The sequence below is a fragment of the Thermobia domestica genome, chromosome 15 (genome assembly GCF_964235325.1).
Source record: "Thermobia domestica chromosome 15, izTheDome1.hap1.1, whole genome shotgun sequence".
In the NCBI taxonomy this organism is placed as follows: domain Eukaryota; kingdom Metazoa; phylum Arthropoda; class Insecta; order Zygentoma; family Lepismatidae; genus Thermobia; species Thermobia domestica.
The window spans coordinates 164580856-164600598 of NC_137468.1; the positions used below are offsets into that span (position 1 = coordinate 164580856).

At 34.2% G+C, this 19743-nt stretch overlaps 1 protein-coding gene across 4 annotated transcripts in view; it reads left to right on the forward strand.

The window, feature by feature from the left end:
- Ptpmeg (protein tyrosine phosphatase Meg) overlaps positions 1-19743 on the forward strand; it is a 530463-nt gene that overhangs the window by 373144 nt on the left and 137576 nt on the right. For all 4 annotated transcript variants that reach the window (XM_081740356.1, XM_081740357.1, XM_081740358.1 and 1 more), the window contains one exon: positions 13468-13632. In XM_081740356.1, the coding sequence (XP_081596482.1) occupies positions 13468-13632 (165 nt within the window). The remainder of the gene's footprint in view (positions 1-13467; positions 13633-19743) is intronic.

Below are 19743 nucleotides of genomic sequence, written 5' to 3' on the forward strand. Positions count from 1 at the left end.
AAGACATGAGTACATTGATGCACCCTTTAAAATTTGGGAGGGGTATCTTGACTCATCCACTCAGTTTTAGAAATTGTTTAATATAAGCATTTGGTATCTTCGTACAGGTCTTCAATATGTACCACTATAAATTTGGATGGTCCACATCGTTCCCTTTCATGGGTAAAGAACTACCAAAAATCAAATTTCGGAGGTTATTGACTCCTATTTAGCACGTTATATGGTTTATTACCTCTATATGTTTATGTTCTCTTTTAAATTTGGGAATTATAAAATAACATAATTTGGTAAACGTTTTCTAGGACCCATTGGTGTTCCTCTTATGGCCAAATATTCAAAATTTAAAGGTTATTAACCGGCTTTATTATTAAATGAGTACAGGATTTATTACTTTTCCATAAGACACAGGTGTATTTGTGTATCAATCTTAAATTTTGGGAGGGGTACATTTCTTATTGTCATATCAATAATTGGTAAATGTTCTTTGGGTAAATCATTGTGAAATATTAGTATGATCACGTGATCAGTTATTGACCTATGATGGGATTAGGAGTCCAGGACATTGGTACATTTAAACTTTGTAGGATAATTTGAGAATGCGTCATTGGAATTGATTATTACAGCCAAATATAAACGTAAGCAATACGATGTACCACGTGATTGACCTTGAGTTTTAGAAATCTGATAGCTAACCTTATTGAATCTTATGACTCATAGTCTTAAGGGAATACATGCTACAACACTGGCAAAGTTATTGTTGATGCAATCTGATTGGCTGATCACTATCTTTCGTGCAATCTGATTGGATGCTGATTTTCAAATCTTTGCTGCATTCAGTTTTAAGTTTTGTTTAACATTTTAAAATCTTGGTTTCGTTCAACATTTTGCACTCACTGATAAATATGATCAAAACCGTTTATTTGTTAATCGAATAGTTAAAAACCGGATAAAGTTTGACGGTTAACCGCGAAACGTAAAATTTTTTTCACTTTGAAATTTTTTTGTTTGAAAGTTTTTGTTTGAAAACTTGTTTCAAATTTGTGTTTGAATTTTTTTGTTTCAGAATTTTGTTTGAAATTTGTTTCAAAATTTTTTCTTTGAAAATTTTTTGGTTTCAAATTTTTTTTGTTGCAAAATTTTGTTTGAAAATTTTTTGTTTACAATTTTTCGTTTCAAAATTTTTTTGTTTAAAATTTTTAGTTTCGAAATTTTTGTTTTGAAATTTTTCGTTTCCAAATTTTTTTGTTTTCAATTTTTTTTTAAAATTTTGTTTGAAAATTTTTTTCGTTTTAAAATTTTGTTTGAATTTTTTTTCGTTTCAAAAATTTTGTTTCAAAGTTTGGTTTGACATTTTTTAAAAGTTTGTGCACTCATTAGTAAAGAACCGGAACTGTTTAGAACTAAAACCTCTGGCAACATTGTGGTGCAATAGTACACATCAGAATATAGGGTTGTACTTGAAATGAAAAAACACAATTCATTGAAATGGATCATTTTATTACACTCCACATACATCCATACCAGATAGTGGTTCTGGATATTGTCGATACAATGTATTTTGAACTTCTTGCACTAGTTTGTCTTTAGCGTATAATTTTAATTCCAATTGAAGTCTTTTAAGGTCTATTGCGATATCAATTGGTGGAAACTCAATGTCCATTTGATCACAAATAAACTGTTTATCAATACAGGTATGCACCCACGAACGATGTTGACAACCATCACAATATCTAGATACATGTTGTACAATATGCATAACACATTTTTCAAAATAGTACTTTTTCAGGAATATACTTGTTTTGTTGCACACTTCCACTGCATGTTTCACACACTGAAATACGCTGATGAATTTGTTCCATTCCGTTTGTGTTAGATACACCATGTTGCGAGGGACATGGAATGTACTCTTTTTACGTAACAGCACCATCTTCTCTTCGAGGACTGTACGCAGCACCACTTCATGATTTGAGCCTAATGATTTGACTATGGTCACATTTAGCTCATCATGAAAATAATCGTTCATTTGGTCGATACGTGAACATAATATTTGCCATTCTTCAAAGGTCAGTTGTACACCAAATTGTTCTGCTTTGCCCAATCGAATTACTGGTTCAAATGTTCTAGCACTGATACCAATCATCACATGTTTTGTTTGAAATATATTTATTGGATAATAGCTTGCGAAGATGAACTCTTTATCGTTAGAAGTACACATCTTTCCTCCTGAAAAGCACTTGCTCAAATGATTTCGTGGGATGACAGTGTATTGGTTGATTTATAGAACTACGGCTGACGTCATTGGAAAGGAATGTGCTGACGTTTGAATTTATGGTTTCATCACAGTTACTGACGTCATGCTGACCAATCACATTCATACAACTACGTCTGACGTCAAAGGAATGTGCTGACGTTTGAATTCATGATTTCATCACAATTGCTGACGAATCTGGCTGTGTACTAAATTCAAATTGATGACTTCGACCCAAGAATCCTTTGTAACATAAAGATACAGATCCAGTATTTAAGAAACGCAGCAGTTCTTCTTGTTTTGATGCTTCCATGGGTAAATATCTTGCTGGTAAAATTATATTCTTATCATTTTCAAGCTTCACTACGATTCTTAATCCAAACTTTGTAGGGATCATTTGGCTAGCTAAGATTCTATAAGGTACATTCTGTTGTAAATCAGTAATCTTGGTAAATGATTTCATCACATCACGTGTGTTTAGAAACTGCAGACAAGTAGCCATGATGATGTTATCATGAATACTAACTCGAACGATACTTATATATGATGCAAAACTGATGACGTTGCATTATCATGTTCTGACGTGTACTATTGCACCATAATGTTGCCAGAGGTTTTAGTTCTAAACAGTTCCGTTTCTTTACTAATGAGTGTACAAACTTTTAAAAATGTCAAACAAAAAATTTCAAACAAAAAATTTTCAAACAAAAATTTTCAAACAAAAAATTTGAAACAAAATTTGGAAACGAAAAATTTTTTCAAACAAAAATCTTGAAACAAAAAAAAATTTGGAAACGAAAAATTTCAAACGAAAAAATTTTAAACAAAAAAATGAAACAAAAATTTACAAACAAAAAATTTTAAACAAAATATTTTCAAAAAATTCTGAAACAAAAAAATTCAAACAAAATTTTGAAACAAAATTTTCAAACAAAAAATTTCGAAACAAAAATTTTTAAACTAAAAATATCAAACGAAAAAATGTCAAACCAAAGTTTCAAACTTTTTAAATGTTAAAACAAAACTGAATGCAGCAAAGATTTGAAAATCAGCAACCAATCAGATTGCACGAAAGATAGTGATCAACCAATCAAATTGCATCAACAATAACTTTGCCAGTGTTGTAGCATGTATTCCCTTAAGACTATGAGTCATAAGATTCAATAAGGTTAGCTATGTATCCCTGTACACTACCTCATCAAGGTCAATCACGTGGTACATCGTATTGCTTACGTTTATATTTGGCTGCAACAATCAATACCAATGACGCATTCTCAAATTATCCTACAAAGTTTAAATGTACCAATGTCCTGGACTCCTAATCCCATCATAGGTCAATAACTGATCACGTGATCATAATGATTTACCCAAAGAACAATTACCAATTATTGATATGACAATAAGAAATGTACCCCTCCCGAATTTAAGATTGGTACACAAATACACCTGTGTCTTATGAAAAAGTAATAAATCCTGTAGTTATTCAATAATAAAGCCGGTCAATAACCTTTAAATTTTGAATATTTGGCCATAAGAGGAACACCAACATCTACAATGGGTCCTAGAAAACGTTTACCAAATTATGTTATTTTATAATTCCCAAATTTAAAAGAGAACATAAACATATAAAGGTAATAAACCATATAACGTGCTAAATACTTATCAAAGGGTCAATAACCTCCGAAATTTTTTTTTGGTAGTTCTTTACCCATGAAAGGGAACGATGTGGACCATCCAAATTTATAGTGGTACATATTGAAGACCTGTACGAAGATACCAAATGCTTATATTAAACAATTTCTAAAACTGAATGGATGAGTCAAGATACCCCTCCCAAATTTTTTAAAGGGTGCATCAATGTACTCATGTCTTATGATAGGAAATGAACCTATATACATGACCATATGACCATATACGGTATAAGACCGCTTCAAACGGAATAAATTGGGCCAAAAACCAAACACGTGATACAACATATTGCTTATGTTTATATTTTGGCATTTTTTTTTTACTCATGAAAGGGAACAAGGTGGACCACCCAAATTTATCATGATACATATTGAGGTCATGTACTATGATAGCGAATGCTTAAATTGAAAAATTTCCAAAATTTAAGGGATTGGCTATGGTACCCCTCCCGGGGTGCATCAATGTACCTATGTCTTATGATAGAAAATGGACCCCTATACATGACCATATAATCATATAAGGTAATAGGACCTCATCCAAGGGGATAAATTGAGCCAAAACAAACACGTGGTTGTACTAAAATTTGGCAATTTCGTACCCATGAAAGGGAACGAGGTGAACCAACCAAATTTATCATAATACATGTTATGGTCCTATACTATAATACCAAATGTTTAAATTGAGCAATTTCCAAAATTAAAGGGGTGGGCCAAGGTACCCCTCCCGGGGGTGCACAAATGTACCTATGTCTTATGATAGGAAATTGACCCCTATATATGACGATTTAACCATATAAGGTAATAGGACCTCATCCAAGGGAATAAATTAGGTCAAAAACGAAACATGTGGTTGTACTAAAAATTTGGCAATTTCGTACCCATGAAAGGGAACGAGGTGGACCACCCAAATTTATAGTAATCTCTATTAGGGTCCTATACTATTATACCAAATGTGTAAAATAGGCAATTTCTAAAATTTAAGGGGTGGGCTAAGGTACCCCTCCCAAATTTTTAAAGGGGGTGCACAAATGTACCTATGTCTTATAATAGGAAATAAACCCCTATACATAACCATATAACCATATAAGGTAATAGGACCTCATCCAAAGAAATAAAATGGGTCAAAAGAACAAACACGTGGTACAACGTATTGCTTACGTTTATATTTTGGCAATTTTGTACCCCTAGAAGAGAACGAGGTGGACCACCCAAATTTATTATAATACATGGTAGGGTCCAGTACTATAATACCAAATATATAAAATGAGCAATTTCCAAAATTTAAGGGGTGGTCCAAAGTACCCCTCCCAAATTTTTAAAGGGGTGCACAAATATACCCATATCTTATGAAAGGTAATGGACCCCTATACATGACCATATAACTATATAGGATAATAACACCTCATCAAAGGGGATAAAATCGACCAAAAACCAAACACGTGGTACTACGTATTGCTTACGTTTATATTTTGGCAATTTTGTACCCCTAAAAGGGAACGAGGTGGACCACCCAAATTTATCATAATACATATTAGGGTCCTGTACTATAATACCCAATGTTTAAATTGGTCAATTTCCAAATTTTAAGGGGTGGGCTAAGGTACCCCTCCCAAATTTTTCAAGGGGTGCATTAATATACCCATGTCTTATGAAAGGGAATGGACCCCTGTATACGCCCATATAACCATATAGGGTAATAACACCTCATCAAAGGGGATAAATTAGGTCAAAACCCCCCGAAATTTGACTTTTTGGCAATTTTTTACCCATGAAAGGGAACGACATAGACCCCCAATACGGATAGAGGTACATACTGTGGTCCTAGGCTACCATACCCAATTTTTAGATTTGGCAATTTCCAAAATTTAAGGGGGGTGGTCCTATGTACCCCTGCCAAAATTTAGGGGGTGGGCCATGGTACCCCTGCCAAAATTTAGAGGGGTGGTCCTATGTACCCCTAGGTCATTGACCCCGGCCAGGGACCATGGGTCCTGAGGCAGGGACCCAGGGGCCAAAAAGTGTCCTGAAGTAACCCCCTTACTACTCCAACAAAGAAAGAAAAAAAAGGCGCACAAATTGACTTCGCTATATTTTAGTTTGCATCATCTTCATCTGCTGATCACTTACATGCTTGACAATGTGTTTCCGTACAACACACCTCTTCCGTTGGTAGGTCCGTTCCTTTTTATTCCATGATGTTTCTTTTTTCTTTTTTTAATTTTTTTCCTGATTTTAACCTCCGTGACCAAGACTCCGGGGGAAAGTCGAAAGCTTGGAAATTTAAAGAAAATTCAGGATCTACAGAAATCTTTATGTAGAATGATAGAATTCCTAAACGTGCTATTTCATTGTCTGTATTCTAGATCGTTTAAAAAATTACGTTAAACATCGAATTTTTGTTGCCATATGTCAGCATTGTCAAGAGACACGTAAGGGAAGGCTTGAATGGGAGATAGGATGTATGGGAATTGGATAAGAATTAAATGTTCACAGTGTAAACCTTTAATTTCCATACATCTTATCCCTTACCCAAAGCTTTCCTTACCTGTGTCTTGACAATGCTCACAGCTGTCAGCGAAAATGTTTAAATAATTTTTTAAATAATCTAGAGTATTGACTGATAGAGAAATGGAATACATATTTCTAGATGAAAATAGTACTTACCTAATTATATTCCTAAAAGTTGAATTACTTTCCAATATTTCGGATAAGTAAGCGAGTATTCTATTTCGAGGATTATGAACGATTAATACGTCTACGTGTTACGTCTTCACATACTTCATAACATAATTTCAGTATCAGTGAACATTTTAATTTCTATACAAGATAGCGTACGTACTTTCACGTTATTTCGCATAGGAATAAAAGTCATCTTGAAACCACGTAGGCATTTGGAAAGATCTCTGAACCAGTAGAAAACCTATTTCGTTGTTAAAACTCTTTATGTCGCATTTATGATATATCATGCTCATGCCAAGATACTTATGTTGGTATGATTAAAAGGAATATTAATACTAGATTGAAGAAACGCTTGAGGGAGTCACGAGAAGATGATGAAGCTATTTCGAAGTAGTCTGTACATATATATACTTTAAAAAAAAAAAGAAAGTATATATGCGACATTAACTTATTAAAGAAACTTTTTTGAGACTTATTTCATTAATACAAAGATCCACAACTCAAAACAGAAAAAGAAGAGTTTGACAAGGAATGGGATTACAATTACAATTACAATTATTACAATTTCAATTAACAAAAATTAAAAAGTTTATTTTTGTAACATACACCTTTATTATAGTTCGTTTCAAAATTTTCTACCGTATGGTCAAATTTTGCGATTAAAAATCGTTTTGGATTGTGAGTATATTTCCAAAATGGTAAATGAGAGTTTTTTTTTTCAAAGTACTTATATTTTGAGTCTTTCGCACACATACACCTGGACTTTTTAGAAGAGGTTCACGAATATGAGAGTACCAAATATCCTATTTTCATGGTAGTATTGATAGAGAACAACCGAGGAAAATCAGAGTCGTAAAGGTGTCCATTGAAAGGTTTAATTACATTTTCCTTCATTTCTATTATATTTGGAGTATTTATTTAACTACGGATTTTAAATTGAATGAAGAATTAATGTAAGATGTAGTACTTTGTTTCTTTGCTTACCATATTCAACATTTGAAAACATTCAAATTTGGTTTAACTGCCCTTTGTAATCCTATGTTCAAGAGTGATACCCCATTCTATATTATTTCCCCTAAGTATTCAATCGTGTAATCTTTCATCCCTTCTTAAATCTTGTCTGCTATGTCGTTTTTGCACAAATGCTAACTCCTTCAAATAGCATACTTGGAATCGTAGTCTGCCATCCCTTTCGTAGCATGACAAGGGAAAGACAGGTGTTTCTTCTTCTTTCTTCAGAACCATTTGAAACTCCAATTTCGGATTCTTTTTTGAAGTAGCGGACTCTCATTACTGGGAAGGGGAGTGCATGTTCTGTGGCTGCCCTTTCAGTTGCAATACCTCTGGCAGACTGGCAAATGGTTGGTGAGAGACAGGAAAATGGATCATCCATGGACGTTTCCTTCCAATTGAGGTGGATGTGCACTCATACCTACCTGCTTGTATTTGAGTCCAATGTTTTATTTATTCTGTTGAAAAAAAAAAAAAAAAAAAAAAAAAAGTTAGGAAAATTAAAATGTAGGAAAAATGCACCATTTTTATTTAATACGTAATTATTTGGATTGGCAGGGGCTGTGTTTTTTAATTCAGGTTCTTTATTCGTTTATCATTCCTTTTTTGTTTTTCGGGGACATGTGTTTTGTTGACTGAAATAGGATTTTAGTGCACCTTCCATTTCTCTTAACCACATCGACCCCGCTCTGATTCTACGAGAATGCGGTAAGGAAGTACCTATGGGACTGCTAGAGGACTAGTATAAATTCTTTCTGTGAACACCCTGGTGTGGTGTTGCACCGATCAGACGATTTCAATTTTCATTTACAGTTAAAAAAAAAAAAAAAAAAAAAAAAAAAAAGCAGGATACCTCTATTCCTAATGACATAGTAAGAAGAACAAATATTGCTGTTCCGGTGGGTCGTTATCTTGTCATTAAAAATAGAGGCTAGTTGAAAGTACTAATAGCGGTATTAAATCGTATTAAGGTCCTATCCTCTTTTGTTATTAATAAAGTAGTTACATACACAGTCGGACGGGTTAAGAACTTAAAAAAGCTAAGAACTTTATTGGTGGGAACAACCAATGAACACTAGAGAAGCTATTCTAATTAGAGAATACTGGACGAGTTTGCATCACAGTAGAAATTCATGGTATCTCCTCAACACCACTGAAGAAATCTGATAAAAGTTAGCTGATCAACTTATCGTTGAAGTAGCTCGAATATAAAGTAAAAAATTAGATAAATTGCTTCCAGCTCAGTTCCTGATTCTTTCTTTTTAGCTACCTAAACTTCCAAAATTCAAAGCTGTGTATTATCTACTCAAAGTGTGTCCTTACACTTCTAGTCCTCTTCGCTGCTTCAACTTGGGGACACACAAGCATGTTCTGTTTCGCAACGTGTGTTATTTGTACGAACTGCGGCAAGAAAGTCATGGTGTGGAGTCCTGTAGATGGGCTTTTCAAGAGCTCATGGCAGCAGAAAAGATAACTGCTACTGATTCGAAACTTTGTATCAAGGAGAACGCTTCGACCTCGCTCCCTTTCATCCGCAGCTGTCGTTGCCACTTTCCGGATATTTGTTTCAACGCAGACAACTGCTTGAATCAAATTCCAGGATTTTACACCAACTTTTCGGCGCTTCATGATATAAAATTAAGCCTCTACTATCATTACAGGAGCAGTGTTGCAGGCTTTCCCAAGTTACCAAGTAACAGCCTACACTGAACCATGCTAAACTAAATTTGGGTTATAAATTGTTAATATCTTAAAGATAGATGTTTTTTGGCGCAAATAATTAACTAGGCCCTGTCAAACCTGAACAAATAGTAAACAATCTTCACAGCTTTCTGAATTTCATCCTGGATATTTTTTTTCTCTACTACACAAGTCAAATGTCAGCATTGTACGCTGCCGCTCAAAAGTTTTCGAAAACACCTACTATGGACTTATTATTTTGAAATTAGGACTTTTTACCGCCGTACTTCTGTCTAAAACATGAAATTTAGCGACAATTGGATCGAAATCTGAGATATACTGCAGATGATATATCTAATTGTAATTCTTAAAATAGACAAACAGAAAGACTATTTGATCTAAATATTACGTAGTACAAACGAAAGTGTGGAAGATGAAGTAACATGTCCATTTTGTTTAAAAGATATAGACATACGGGATCAATGTAATGACAGAAATTGGAAATGAAAAGACGTTTTTAATATTTTGTAGTTCTTTATACCTTGTTGATATGTTAATGTTTTTAAAAGCCAAAAATATCTTATTTTAAAAAGTATTAACGATAGTTTCGTATGATCAATTGTGGTTCGTTGGGATAGCAACAACGAGCTCTACATATACTCTCCCACTGAGCTATAGTTTAGCACAGAAGGCCGTATATAGGCTATCGTAAACCTTTTTCAGAATATGGCACTTAACGTATCAACAAGGTATAAACAACTACAAAACCTACAAAGTTTAATTTTCTTTCGAATTTTTGTCTCTATATTGACTGCCAATGTTTCACATAAAACTATAATATATATATAATACTAAAACTATAATAATATATATAAACTATAATATACATAAAACTATATATATAATTTATGTGCTTTAGACTGGAATATTTTTGACAGACGGCGGGAAAGTTCTCATGGCAAAATAACAGGTCCACAGTAGATACTCACTGAAATCTGAGGTGTTCGAAAATTTTTGAGTGGTAGTGCAGCTGCTGGCATTCTGTACCTAAACGCAACGTTGTATTTCGTCCTACAATTGCAGTGATTTAAGGGGTGCGTCCGAACAGTGGACAAACGGCATCAAGCAAATTGTGCAGAAGAGGCTATTTTAAAAGACGTTAGTTCATGCTGCACTACCTTGGATGGACTCTGCCCGTAAGGGCTTATTCCACTCAACTTTACACAAAACAGAAAGGATCCAATAATTACTAAAAGACGGTAGAGGAAGCATATATTTCTATGTTGTGATGAAAATATCAGTTTTGCTCTAGTTCGCACTTGTTTCGTTGTTCAACCTCACTTCTCATATAACGATGAGTCTCGGAGCAATTGAGGATACCGTCCCCAGTTACTCACCGCACAGTTACTCTTATCCCCGTTGAATCGTAATCTGGATATTTCGTGTACGGATCCAGTGATTAAACATCCTGGTGGGGTTTATCCAGGATATTTTTTTCAAGTAGACTAATAGATAAACGTTTTCATCACATCTTCAATTTATTGCATCTGCCAGCTTCCTTCCCAGAAATTCTTTGCTTTTCTGTTCTCAGTATAAACTGGCTGTAACCAGAGTGCGAAATTCTGGGGAGGGGTTGGGGAATAGCCCCCGCTTCATACTTTTGGAATAATATTCTTCCCATATATAAGTTATTGGGGATGAATGGAGTGGCATTATTGTCAGAAGTTCGCAAATTCATATGCCATTGTCATGTTCTTCATATGTAATTAACGAATGAATATGGAAACAATTTGAATTTATTTCGCTGTAGATTATATTGTAAACTAAATAAAAGCGAAAAGCAAAGTAGTCGTGTTTTGTATCAAATAAGGAAGATTTTTTTTTTTTTACACTCGTATCCTTCGCCCCCCTCACCCTCCACACACTTCCACTATGATTACTTCACATCCTGGCTGTAACAGCTGCATCTAGAATTGTTAATAAATATATAAATTAATGTCGCCTTCTCTCTATCTCCAGCTCTATTATCTTGCTTTTATCTTAGATGATGACTAATAACATTAAGAAAAAATGTAGTAAACTTCAATTCATATTTACGAGTTGTATTGTTAGCTGGGGAAGAAGAAAGAAAACGTATAAATTGGTACTTCACATTCTTAGTTTTTCCTCTTCCTGTTGTATCTTAAGAAAATCTGTTCCCTTCCGGATGTTTCTTTTTCCTGTTAGATTTTAACTTTTTTTATGTTTTATCTTCTTATTCAATTCTAGTCAACAGTAATGCTTTTCTTGAGTTTGTGTCGTATAGATATGAATAGTTGTAGAATACAAACGAGTAAAAGAAAAAAAAATTAAAAATGCATCTCAAATGTGTATATACTACATATATATAAGTTATTTCAAGTGTTACGGAAGAGCGTTTCATTTCTTCTTTTGGTCTCATTTCCATGCAGAATATTTTATTCAAAGGGAGGAGGTGGGACAATGTCAGACACGGATTTAAGTGTTGTAAATAATGGTAATGCATACACACACACAAACATATATATATATATATATATATATATATATATATATATATATATAATATGTCTTTTTGCATTCTCTCAGTTAAATCGCATTAAGGTTCTGTATAAATAAAAAAATAGAACACTCGATAAATGTAATTTAACTTTTATTTGTCAGGCATTGTCCCTATTTAAGTTACTTTGTTATTAATGAAATGAGAATCATTCTGAGCATTAAAAATACACTCAGTAATGACTGACACACAAAAATATCAACCCATACCTGATTCTGAGAAGTGTTCACAAAGCAAAATTTAGCGATAGGTTATGCAATAGACCCTTATTAAGCAATTGTGCTAGATCTGCCGAAAAAAATTGCAGCAGTGGGAAACCAGTATGTTTGAGCGCCACAGGAAGGTGCTTTTGATGACGTCTGTGTACAGAAGCTAACGACTGGAAGCATCAAACAATATGTACGTAGAATTGATTGCTGGATCAGGCTTTAAGGTGCACGAATGAAGATAAAAATACAAACAAAATCACGGTACATTTATAGCAAACAGCATACACCCTCCAAATAATCCATCTTTGATAAGAAGGGGGACAGCGTTGAGTATCATAGGCTGGGTGAGATCCGTCAATGTATGTTACTCCTTCCCGATCATTGGCAAAGTTGTATAGACTTTGGAGAACCCTTTGAAGAGTGTTTGCTATGTGCAAAGTTCGTACCGTATTTTCTGTACTTCCTTTCTTTCTCTCGTCCATATTTTCCTTTTGTACTAAAACCTGATTGAGTAATGAATTCCTCTATCTTCTGATCGCTCCCCGCCGATAGCTCGTGTACACAGACGCCATCTATTGGTAACGTTGGAAAGTGCCTTCCTGTGATCTTCAAATGCGTATAATGAATGAATTTCTGTTGCTGCAGCTATTTTGGCGGCTGTAGCGCAGTTTCCATGACTTACGAAATTACCCTTATATATATATATATCCGAATATTTTTTAATGAGATACTGTTTGTTGGATGTTTCGCATGTTATTTTTTAATAACTGTTCCTTTTGTTATTTGTCTGTTAGCTTATCTAAAAGTCAAAACTATGAGTGCTTATGGATGAAGGAAGGTGGTTAAATGTACATGATTATTATTTAAATTATTAGGGCTGTATTCGCACAGTTCAGCTCAAATTTTGTGTGTTATTACATTATTATATTACCTCAGATAAAAGTTTTAGCATGATTTTTTTTTTTTTTTTTTTTTTTTTAAGAAACTCTTTAAATGCTTGAATGTTTTATGAATTCAGTCTTTCGTTTAATGTTTTGTACATTATTTATGAGGGTGAAGATGGAAATGTCATTTTGGATGACTATGAACATTATACATTTTAATACTCTTTTCTTTTTTTTTTCCCCCCTTTACTTTCTTACTTACTTACTGATGTATTGAATCTGAAATTTGCTACCTCACCTGATGACATTTTTCTTATCCAATTACTGAACATGAAATCACCCTTCATTCTAACATCTAAGACTTCATCTCTTAATATTTTTGAGCTTGAAATTTTCTTATTAGGAATAGCACGCAGCCTTAATAGAATTACAGAACAAATTCTGGTATAGTTATTGGTTTAACATGTTTTCTTTACTGTTTGTTTTCCAGATCTCCTAGTAAAAGATTCGTTCGCCAGACAGTCCCTCCAGCTGAGGAAAAAGCCAAACTTCCCCCGCCTCCCCCAAGGCCTCCTCGCCCCTATGACAACAAAGTTACTTCATTGGGTGCCAGAGAACCAAGGAAAGCATGGGCAGAGGGCTTGCCGTCCGATGAGTATGTATTCATTGTTCTGCTTTATACAGAGTGACCCAAAAGTAGGTATACAGTATGTAGGTAGGTGTACACTATGATGTGATGGGATAAAGTTAAAATACAGATAATGACATTAAGTAGTTCAACATTAAACTCAAGATGTTAAAATTCGTTTAATCCTTTAATTGTTCGAAATGTCTTCCACCAACGTTAGTATCCATCCAACTTGCCCGAAACACTTTGACTCACAGTTTGGCGCAAATTGTAGTCTGCATCAATGTCTGTAAACGCTTCTGTTAACTCCTTTATTTCATCCATTGTTCGGTGTCTTCTCTCAGAAACCTTGTTTCGCTACACCCCATTGGCATAAAGTCAGGTGAATGATGGTCAGTCAATGCAGCCTCTGATCCAATGCTGTGGAAAGACATCGTCAACGTAGTTTCTTACTATTAGCGCGTAATAAGGAGTTTCACCGTCTTGTTGGAAGTACAATTCATTGAAGTTCTCCTTAGTTTTGAGTTGTAGCACAGAACTAAATCGGGCAACATGTTTAGGTAACTAGCTGAACCTGCGCTCTCTACACAGCGCATCATTCACATATGAGCATAAATATCCTTCTCATTCCTCACAACATCTGTACATGTCCCTTTACAGACACAAGTGAAAAAAGTCTTGATTTTAAAAAAAATCGGCAAGGCGTATCATAAAGGGGACAAATATCTTGTACCGTTTGCAAGATTTGAACCTACTACCGGTTGGAGTTTCTAATTCATGTATGACTAGTGTTTTCTTTCTTCTTGCATGCAGTATGTAATAAGCAAATACATTACATACACAATTATTTATAATGGCAGTTATATATGGTGTTCATTGGGCAAATCACTCCAAAAATAAAGATTCATCTTACTGGTTAGACTGAAGAAATGGTTATACTTTTCATTATTCAGCCTTTTTCATTATTATTTGGCTATGAAATAAACGCCTGAGACATGTGCAACCCCTATATACAACAGCGTGGTGTTAGAATGTATAACGCATAGGATATGGTTTTAGATTTTTTTTTTTAAATTTCAACGCTTCCATGTGTACCCTAAATATGTAATAAAGAAATAACGGCCATGTTTTTTAAATATTCAATTAGAACTGGACAATCTACGCAAAATTTCCAATCGATCAGTGAAAACGTCATCTTTCTAGAGCCTGTAGTTTCCGAGATCTCATTGTCGAAAGGATTGACCACAAACATATAAACTTGCACAACATATAGTTTAAAAGAACTCGGAAGATGGAAGCACAATTCATGTGCATTGATTTTAGAGAAGGCTTATTAAAATACAAAGTCTTTGAACAACAATTTTGTATCATAAACTTTATGAAAAAGATCTAGTTAACTGATTTATTTAAAGTACTCGTACTTAAAATGTTTGTCTCTGTTAAACGTGAAATTTCACACAATCGTAAATGAAAGATTTGAAAGCCGTAGTTATACGTTGGAGCTCGGGCGCTTTTAATTGCTGTTGTAGCATTTTAATAGGTAGATTGTTGCGATCAATAGTTCTATCAAAAAAAAAAAAAAAAAAAAAGTGTACAACAAAAAGTACTAATGGATTTCTGTATACCTGCTTTTGGACCACCTGGTCTCTTAAAAATGAAAAATATAAAAAGAAATGTACTTTAGCGTTTATTGATAATAATAATAATAATAATAATAATAATAATAATAATAATAATAATAATAATAATAATAATAATTATAATTATATAATAATAATAATAATAATAATAATAATAATAATAATAATAATAATTATAATTATTATTATTATTATTATTATTATTATTACTAGCAGCGTTCACCCCGCTTCGCTGCGGTCACCCCGGAACGCAATAAACTTTGTTACTTAGATAATTTTTACTTTTTCGCTTTCAAGTGATTTATAGCGCCTGTTAGTTATGTTAACCCGCCGAGTCACAGGGTCATGCGGGTTGCATATAAATACGTTTATTTTTATACCTATGATGAACTAATAACAAAGGATTTCTACGTATGGACACCTGAATGATCAATTATCTCAAGACACTGGTAATTGAAAATTAAAGTGATATGATAAAAATCATCTAGGGTCCACATCCTAACAACCCCCCAAAAATGAAAGAAATCGGTTCAGCCGTATTAGCGTGATGAGCGGACAAAGGATTTTTTGTACGTATTGACACCTGATTGGTCAATTATCTCAAGACACTGGTAATTGAAAATTAAAGTGATATGATAAAAACCATCTAGGGTCCAAATCCTAACAACCCCCCAAAAATGAAAGAAATCGGTTCAGCCGTATTAGCGTGATGAGCGGACAAAGGATTTTGTGCGTTCTCTTTTATATATATAGATTATTATTATAATTATAATTATAATAATACTAGCAGCGTTCACCCCGCTTCGCTGCGGTCACCCCGGAACGCAATAAACTTTGTTACTTAGATAATTTTTACTTTTTCGCTTTCAAGTGATATGATAAAAACCATAGAAGATTGCACTAATGTTAACATTATATCGCCTGTCATTTATGTTAACCCGCCCCGCTTCGCTGCGGTCACCCCAACCCGCCCCGCTTCGCTGCGGTCATCCCGGAACGCAATAAACTTTGTTACTTAGATAATTTTTACTTTTTCGCTTTCAAGTGATTTATAGCGCCTGTCAGTTATGTTAACCCGCCGAGTCACAGGGTCATGCGGGTTGCATATAAATACGTTTATTTTTATACCTATGATGAACTAATAACAAAGGATTTGTACGTATGGACACCTGAATGGTCAATTATCTCAAGACACTGGTAATTGAAAATTAAAGTGATATGATAAAAAACATCTAGGGTCCACATCCTAACAACCCCCCAAAAATGAAAGAAATCGGTTCAGCCGTATTAGCGTGATGAGCGGACAAAGGATTTTTTATACGTATTTACACCTGATTGGTCAATTATCTCAAGACACTGGTAATTGAAAATTAAAGTGATATGATAAAAACCATCTAGGGTCCAAATCCTAACAACCCCCCAAAAATGAAAGAAATCGGTTCAGCCGTATTAGCGTGATGAGCGGACAAAGGATTTTGTGCGTTCTCTTTTATATATATAGATGAATTTTACGGTTTTATGCTTAGTTAGATGAATAGATTTCCCACTTCTTTTTAGCTTCTAAGTTGTGCTTTTAAGGATCATAATTATGGATTAGCCGTTCGCTACCTTATATTTGTTTCTATGTTACATTTCATGCAGGAAGTTCTACAATACAGCTATGTAGTTACCGATTTTCCATGTTTTAATATTTTAGAGTTTTTTAATGTATTTTATAAATAGTAATATTGTTTAATATTTTATTCTATATTATTGTTATAAAATTCAATGTTCTAGTATTTTTCTTAATTTGGAAGGTTATTTTATGTAACGCATTTAACTGAAATATGTATGGCATTACCAATAATACCGTAAAATACATAATGGATGGGGGATCCAGGATACGTTGGTCATACTTATAACTCTATGCACGATTAACGTGAATTCATAATATTACAATGTGTTTGTAGATGTCTATTTTGGCAAGAAGACACCTGTAACCGGTCTGATATTATTTGATATACATATAGCAGAAGTGTAAAACAGTACGATAAGAAGATTTATTGTTTTAATAAACGTACCAGTGCTGTGATAAATAGAACAGAAGTAGGGTACATGTTTGCAGGATTCCCACTACCTGGAAAATTTGTAAATGTTAGGTTATTCGGCTTACGCATAAAAAAATGTGGAAAAGTCAAGGAATTTTAAGTAAGGGGTTTCTACTTCTCACAGCCCATTTCTCTTTTTGCCTTACCCAGTTATTTGGTAGGGAATATTTTATTTGTAAAATCAGTTAGTTTATTTCGCAAAACTTCCCTACCTACGCACACACACACACACACACACTATATATATATATATATATATATATATATATATATATATATATATATATGTGTGTGTGTGTGTGTGTATATACATAGTAGACGAGGAACCTTCTGTTTGTGAAAAAAATATTGCTTTTTTTTTTAGATTATGTATAGACCTGGCAATTTGTAAATTGTGACCTGAAAGCTTGAAAAGTCAGGGAATTCTTGGTCATCAAGTAAATGGGAACCCTGGTTTGGTAGTTAATTAATTTAAACACTTACATATGAAGTCAGGAGGCTCTGTCACATAGTGCTTACCTATTTTTGGTACGAAGATTTCCTTATTCAGTCCCAGGCATGTGAGTTTGTAGTGGAACACTTGACTTTCTCTCTCTCTCTCTCTCTCTCTCTCTCTCCTTTTTTTTTTTTTTTTTTTTTTTTTTTTTTTTTTTTTTTTTTTTTTTTTTTTTTAGCCCACTGTGTATAATAATCAGATTAACAGTTACTAACTTTTCATATACCCTGAGTTTCCTATTCTGATAACATTTGAGGGCAGCGGTTGCTCAGTGTTAGAGCGTTTACCTCTGGTACATGGGGTCCCTGGTTCGATTCCCGCTCATGCCAAGTGAACTTTGTGGTAGACAAACCGTGTGCGTGGGTTTTCTCGGGGTTCTTCCGTTTCCTCCACTTTCTTCATTCCACCATTTCGTGGGTCGTAAAACGGATGATTTCATTTTTCATTTCTGATATCATGTGAAGAACTAGTCATATTGCAATTATCTCCAAATATTGAGTAAAGAACGTTGACTTGTAAAGATTTGTTCATGTTAGTCACCAAGAAAACACTAATGTCAATGTCACTGTTTCAACTATCAATAATGACCTACACTCTCTAGTTCAGAACTTGAAGAAAACAGTTACAGATAAATAAAACAATACAAGACACAAATATTTGTACTGATTATTTACAATTTAAAATCCTTCTTGTTCCTGCAATATAATTTCCTGGGCACAGAGTAACGTTTAGCGATTGTTAGTCTTAACACAATTGTGCCAAATTTTGTCTGTGTTCGGGTATAATCGTCAGGTGTTAATCTAGGCGTTTAATTTCTTTTCAATTCCATGCTTCCAAAGTGTATTCTGTAGATGTTTCGATCTACGTACTTATATTAGTCTCGTTAAGGTAACCTTCGCCAAGGCTATATAATATGAAATATTCACGCGAAAATCGTTCATTCAGAAATCAGGACAATGGCTACTAATTGGGAAACTCTTTAGGAGTGTTTTATCTTATGTTCAACTGTCATACGTAAACGAAGGCAAAAGACAAATGTTCATAATTAACAACAATTGATAAATTTCCTGTATATCCCATAATCCTTATAATGAGAAATCTATCGGGTGTTTCAGTGAAAACACCCACTGCTTGTCAGTCAAGCGACTGGAGATAAAAGAAATACATAAAAAGTGATATGTCAGCGAATGCATCAAATGGAGTTTTCGCCTTGCCTCATAGGGCCTTCTATCGTGAATCCAGGAATCACCTGAAAATTTTAAATGGGAGAAGTGCTGTCTTATACATCATTGAAAAGCTCATGGAAAAACAGTTTTCGAAGGGAAAAGTTTTTTCATGTGGGACATTACTTAATTGTACTGTAATCACTGGCGCAAATCTCGAGGCGATGAGAAGGACATGTCCCCCAATCTTGAAACTGTAGAAGACTGTCCCCCTGTGGGAAGAAATGTGATGATTTGTGTCCGACTGCCACAAAGGAAAGCGAGATGAAATTGATGTTCCTTGCTGTAATATACATCAGGTTCATCTCAGAAATCAGATTCATCTACCATAATATGAGTTTCATCTTCCCCACCCTTCCAGAATCAGCCTCAAATCTGCCTGCCTCCCAATGTTGAAGACTACTCTGATCCTCCACAGCATTGTTTTTCAACTTCGTCCCCCACAATGTTGAAGACAAATTTGTGCCGATAACTATAATTTCAAAGCAGAAATAATTTTTCCGGTACTTTAAAATGGTGGCTCATTTTTTAAAGTTTTAATATTAACTGAAAGCAAATTCTCCACACTATCAAATGAAGCATCGTTGTCACAGAAGTATGATGGCTTGATTTAGAGGTTTGGAAGCTGATCTATTAGCAGTCTCCATCCATCGAAATCCTGTGTTGCCAACAAAGCGGGCGCTTATATTCGG